Source organism: Microtus oregoni, unplaced genomic scaffold, assembly GCF_018167655.1.
Source record: "Microtus oregoni isolate MIOR12 unplaced genomic scaffold, Mior012 000017F_ref0000208, whole genome shotgun sequence".
NCBI classification, from domain to species: Eukaryota; Metazoa; Chordata; class Mammalia; order Rodentia; family Cricetidae; genus Microtus; species Microtus oregoni.
In genome coordinates, this window is record NW_024543076.1 from 28,058,177 (window position 1) to 28,064,176 (window position 6,000).

Sequence of the window (6,000 nt, forward strand, 5' to 3'; positions counted from 1 at the left end):
ATATAAACTGATCTCCCCTTTCATAACATAAACTCTTCTTCCCTAGCCAACTCAAAAATTCAGGCAGCTCAGGTACTGACTGCTATCTTTTACTTTAGATAGCAAGGTAGCCTTGCTAACTGATTTAAACTTAAATGTGTTGGGGTGGGGGCTTGGAGCAGCTCACTGCACAAACATGAAGTGCTCACTGCACAAACATGAAGCTCTGAATTTGAACCCCAGCACCCACATAAACCAGGTACGCACGGTGGCATGTATTTGTTATCCCAGTGCTGGGAGGTGTGGAGACAGGGAAATTGAGGGTCCTCACTGCCCTGACAGACTTACAGAGATGGTAATTTCCAGGTTGAATAGAAGACTGTCTCAAAATATAAGGTAGAGAGTAACAGAGGAAGACAACACTGGTTTGTAGCATCCACGCACGCACATATGAGCAAATATACCCATAACTAAACATGTACACACAGAGTGACATAAATACTTTGAAGTTATTCAGAGATGTCATATGCTTGTAAATGGTGATAAGTTAAAGTACCACAAAACCAGGGCCAAAGGTGCACAGTAATTCCCCCAAAACACGTATTTTTAATACTACCACCTGAAATAAGACTGGCTCCTGAGGCAGAGACAAGGAAGTTCTGTAAGATTTGCATCATGATATTAAATTCCTCTTTCTGACTAGACAAGGTCAAAGTGGCTCACACTTATCCCAACACTAGGGAGGCCAAGGCAGGATGACCGCTGCAGTTTGGGTTACTCTGGTCTACATAACTAGTACCAGGCCAATCAAAAATACCTAGAAAGACCTTGTCAAAAACATAAACGAACAAAGAATTAATAAATTATATGTTTTGGGGTAAATTATGATCATGGGTAAGAGACTCATAAGAAAGCTAAGTCAATAGGATCACTTCACAGTATGATGAACAACAGAAACTCTGAGCAAAACTTGCTCCTCTAAAGTGTTCTTCTTTCTATCGTTCTCTGGCATCCCTCTAGATCTCCCTGCCCTATCACTGACTCAAAACCTTCTCTCCTATTTTATACCAGTGTCAGTTTTCAACCATGAACTGACATCGGTAGCCATTTTCAGCTATCTAGAGGCAGAAGTTAAACTAGCTTAGTTATAGCCTAACATCAAAGAAACTCCTCAACCTAGAAGTCTGACTGGGGGAGGTCCCAACTGCACCTTAAAGATAAACAATGCCACCTTCAAGCTCAATCCTGAAACAATCCTAAATTCTTTGAAACTAAAAATAGCTCAGCTGTTGTCTCATCTGCCAGCAGATGGCCAGACTATTTTTAATGCAGGATTCTCAAGAGCAGGCATGGATCACACTAAGCTAGAGCAGCCTAGAATCCCCTCACCGTTCACTGCACAGAACTGCAGTCTGCAGGGACCAAGAGAGGGCAACCTGGAGCTGTTCCTGGGCCTGTGGGCTTTCTACCAATTTAATAGGGAAAGGCTCTTTTAAAACCATTCCTTAAAACAAAATCTAGCATGTTAAAAAAACTGAAAGAAGTTTTAAACAATTGTATACCCTTTAAATTTATGCTGTTTGTAAAAATAAAAGTTCCTTTGTGTAGTGTCTGAGAGTGGAAAAGGATTTTGCTATGAAACCCAAACAAGTGGGCCTACAGCTCACTCCTGGCAATCCATCTGCTGGAACTCTGTGCATCAGCCCCTGAGCCTGGCTTACACAGTTACAAAAGGTTACTTTTAAGTCAAAACACAATTTAAGAATTCATGATAAGCTATAATTCTGAATGTTATTTACAAAAAACTTATTTTTAATTGGTCATTATAATAAAAGGATAAACTTATTGCAAATACCAATGATCTAAATTCTACTTAAAAGCCAATACAATTATTTTCAAATGAAAAAAAAGAAAGGATCAAAGTTTAGTATAGCCTATTTCTTTGCTTACTGTCCATCTCCTTTTAGCTCTATGTTAAGTGCTCAATAATATCTGAAGGAGGGCTGGAGAGATGGCTCAGAGGTTAAGAGCATTGCCTCCTCTTCCAAAGGTCCTGAGTTCAATTCCCAGCAACCACATGGTGGCTCACAACCATCTGTAATGAGGTCTGGTGCCCTCTTCTGGCCTGCAGGCATACATGCAAAACAGAATATTGTATACATAATAAATAAATAAATATTTAAAAAAAATAATATCTGAAGGCGGAATGAATATAAACAGGAATCTGCTCAAGTGTTGTTTTTTTTTTTCTTTTTGGTTTTTTTGTTTTTCAAGACAGGACTTCTCTGTATGGTCCTAACTGTCCTGGAACTAGCTCTGTAGACCATGCTTGCCTACAACTCACAGAGAGAGCTACCTGCCTCTGCTTCCCAAGTGCTGGGATTGAAGGTGTGTGCCACCACCATAAAGCAATGATTTTAACAATAGCCACACATACCTGCAATGATAGCACACATCAGTAATCCCAGAATCTGGGAGGCAGAGGCAGAGAAATATCCACAAGTCCCACAGTTCAAGGATAGCTTGGTCTACATAATGAGTCAGTCAGGGATATATAGGAGTTATCCCAAACTAAACATTAATGGATGACAAGAAAGAAAAAAAAAGTCATCAGGGTTATTTACCATGAGATTGCATACTGAAAATGTACCTTATAGAGGGCTAAATGTAACTTTTATGAAACACAGAAAATGCCTCTTATAAAGAAAGTACTCTGGTGCTGGTTAACTGGCAAAATCTGACTTAAAGAACCATGGCAGCTGGTGCACAGAGCTTCAGGAACTCCTATGCCTAGAAGTGCCAGGGCCTCAGTTAAGGGAGTCATAGACTTTCTAACGATGGCAATCAAGTGGCAAGGACACTAGATGCACACATTAACAGAAGAGTGCATTCACATTCATGGCACATTCGTTAAGTCCAATACTCCATTTTACAGAGAAATTCCACGCATAGTAATACTGCAAGGTACTAAAACTAGGATTTAAACCAAGGATCATGACTTTCATTCCAATGAACCTTTAATTAACATGTTTATTTCTATTAATATTCAGAAAGGGGAACTACTTTACTTAAAACCTGTAAATGTTTAAGCTTTAACATAGTGAAAATATATTCTGGGCTGTGGCTATAGTTCCAGTGGTAGCATGCTTACCTATCAAGTATGAAACCCTGAGTTCCAACCCCTGTATTGCACCTCTAAAACACTGCACTGTGCTTATCTTAATCCCAGATTTCAAGAGGAAGAGACAGGTGGTTCAGGAAAATTCAAGTTGTCCTCAGCTACAAAGGGATGTTAGGCCAGCCTGGGCTACTTAAAGCCTGTCTTCATGCTTCTACCACCTCACAAAAAAAAAAAAAAAAGGAAAAAATTGCTCATATACACTCTAACATGACAAATCTTAGTTCTTAAATACTAAGGCTTTTAATTTGAATTTATGTTCTTTGCTCTACCACGTTATTGATAACCCTACAGAGGACAATTCTTTTAAAAATTCTAAAACCACTCATATCACCCCAATTAATAATGACTCCTTTCCAAAACCAAATATAAATTCAGTTTTTGCAACTATACAACAGCATTCTCACTCATCTGAGTGAGATGTATCATTACAAGAACAAAATGGGAACTTATGACCAAGGAAGGGGCAAAAGAAAAAGCTATTTAAGTCCACTATACTACTACATTAAAATTAGAAATAAAACAATAACAAAATGCCATTTAAACTGAAATCCACTTGATGTTTTTCATATTACCAATTTTAAGAATTCAGGAAGAAAAGGAGGAAACTATAACATTTACAAGTTAAATGATAGTCTCCCACAGATTTCAAGACTTGGATGCAAAGTTGTTTTTAAGCTGCCTTGACCCCTTATTTTAGCATAAAGTTATTCAAAATATTTTTCAAAACCCTTCAAAATATTTTTTCAAAACCCACTTATAACCAGCTTAATTTCTTGCAAACCTAAAATGCTCTCACTCAGGGCTATAAAACAAAAGCGTAAGCATTAGGAATTTATCTGTACTTTAAATGTCCTGGTTTCTCCCTTAACAATTTCCTCATTGCTGGATGCACCAGACCTACCAAGGGCCCCCTCAAACAAATCGTTATCTGCCTACTGTGGTTCTAGGTATTGTTTGGGTTTTCCCCTGCTGCGGCTTCATTACCCTGGGTCTCTGCTGTCTGAACTATAAATCACAATTGAAGCTTGAGAGCAGCTGCCACTGTCCAGACATGTGGCTGGTGGGTGTCATTGTCTTTTTCATTTCTCTCATTCCACACACACCCCTTTCTGCGTTACCTAAAGCCAGTTTATCTTAAGGTTCTTTCCTTCCCCATTTTCACACCGCCACCACCACCCCTGAATCCCCCGTCTTGTTCTTCCAGGTCAGCCCAGTAGGCTACATTACTACTCCTTTTCCTGTGGCAGAAGACAGAACTCGGGCACCTCTTGCAACCCCTTTTCTCGAGACTGCCAACAAGGGAACAACTTCAGCCTAGCTTTCTCAAAGTACCACGCCAAACGATAAAGTTATTGTAATTACGAGACGGAACCCTCCCCCACGCCCGAGCTTGTCATATCGGCCCCACCTCAATTTCTAAGCTAATAAACAACAGCTCATCTTCTGCTCCACCACAAAGGATGACACTCGGTCCGCCCCGCCAGGACCACCGACAAAAAAAAAAGAAAAAAAATCCCCCCAACTCCCTCCGGTGGAACGCTCGAACACAGGTGCCCCGCGATCCTGAACCATTTCGAGTTCCCCGGACCCCGCCTGGCCGCCCTTCCTCCTCCACCCTGCCGGTGCCCCGCCGTCCAGCCGAGTTGCTGTCAACTCCAGCCGGGCGACGGGGCCAGGGCTCCCAGGACGAGCCGCCCGCCGGTCCGTCCGTCCGCCAGCTCCCCTCCCGCGGCCCCTGCCCGCGCAGCGGCCTCCTCCCCGCTCACCTAGGGCCACCTCGCAGGCTTTGCGCAGCTGAGAGTGATGCGCCTTCTTCACTTCCTTGTCGGCCAAAATCTTCTCCAGGGCCCGAGTCAGGAACATGTTCTTCGTCTTCTTGCCCTCATACATGGACGCGGAGGAGGAGAAGGAAAAGGAGGTGGTGGTGGCGGCGGCGGTCCGGGCGGCGGAGGGGGACGGGGAGAGAGAAAGGCGAGGAGGTGGCGGTGGGGGCGAGGAGGCGTGGAGGGCAGCGGCGCCACCAGGAAGCGGCAGGCGACACGGAGCGGCCTCGGGGATGGCAAGGGCGTCGAGAGCCTGGCCGCGCTCGAGGGGCCGCCGTTCGGGGGCCGCGCCCGTCGGGCCTCGGCGCCTGTCGGCCCGGGGGTCTCTTCCCGGCCGCCCGCCTCACTCGTCCCTCCGGCCCGGCGGCGGCGGCGGCGGAACCCGGCCCCGGCGGCCGTCTTCCCGGGGCCGAGGGCCTAGGCGGCTGCGCCTCACACACCCGGCGAGCGCGAGGCTGCCCTAGCTACCGTGGGGACGAGCACCCGCCGCAGCCGCGGACCGGCTTCCATCACCGCCGACCTGCCCCGGACGCCATGTTGAGAGGAAACGACGCGTCACGCAGCGGCCGAACGGCTGCAGAGAGGAAGCAGCGGCGGCGGCGGCAGCGGCGGCGGCGGCCGTGCCAGCCCAGAGCTGCCGCGGTGCCGGGAGGCAAGGGGCGGAGGGCGGCGCGGGAGGAGCGGCCGGAGCCGCGACTCTACGGCGGCCCGGCGGGGACTCGCAGCCTCCCGCGTTCGCCTGCAGGACAGTGTGGGGCGTGGCGGGCGTCCTGCGGCGTGGAGCGGGGGTTTGGGCTCCCGTGGGCCTAGGGGGTTGCGGGGTAGCAGCACACCGGGAGCCCCCCGAGACCGGGCAGAGAGGACCCCTGGCTACCGGGCAATGGCTTCTCCAACTTCCTGGATAGTCGGTCGCTGGGAGCAAAGTCCCTCGCTGTCCTGGGGCCACAGAAACACCCGCGTCGCTCCCTCAGACGCAGCTGATTTCCGCCTGCCGCACGGGGTCTAAATTTCCTTCCC

The 6,000-nt window shown here is 47.0% G+C and overlaps 1 protein-coding gene across 2 annotated transcripts in view; it reads right to left on the minus strand.

Moving 5' to 3' along the window:
• Nucleotides 1–5,588, minus strand: part of Arfgef1 (ADP ribosylation factor guanine nucleotide exchange factor 1) — a 98,647-nt gene extending 93,059 nt beyond the window's left edge. For both annotated transcript variants that reach the window (XM_041667432.1, XM_041667431.1), the window contains exon 1: nucleotides 4,927–5,588. In XM_041667432.1, the coding sequence (XP_041523366.1) occupies nucleotides 4,927–5,050 (124 nt within the window). In that variant the 5' untranslated portion in view covers nucleotides 5,051–5,588. The remainder of the gene's footprint in view (nucleotides 1–4,926) is intronic.
• Nucleotides 5,589–6,000: the final 412 nt, after the last annotated feature.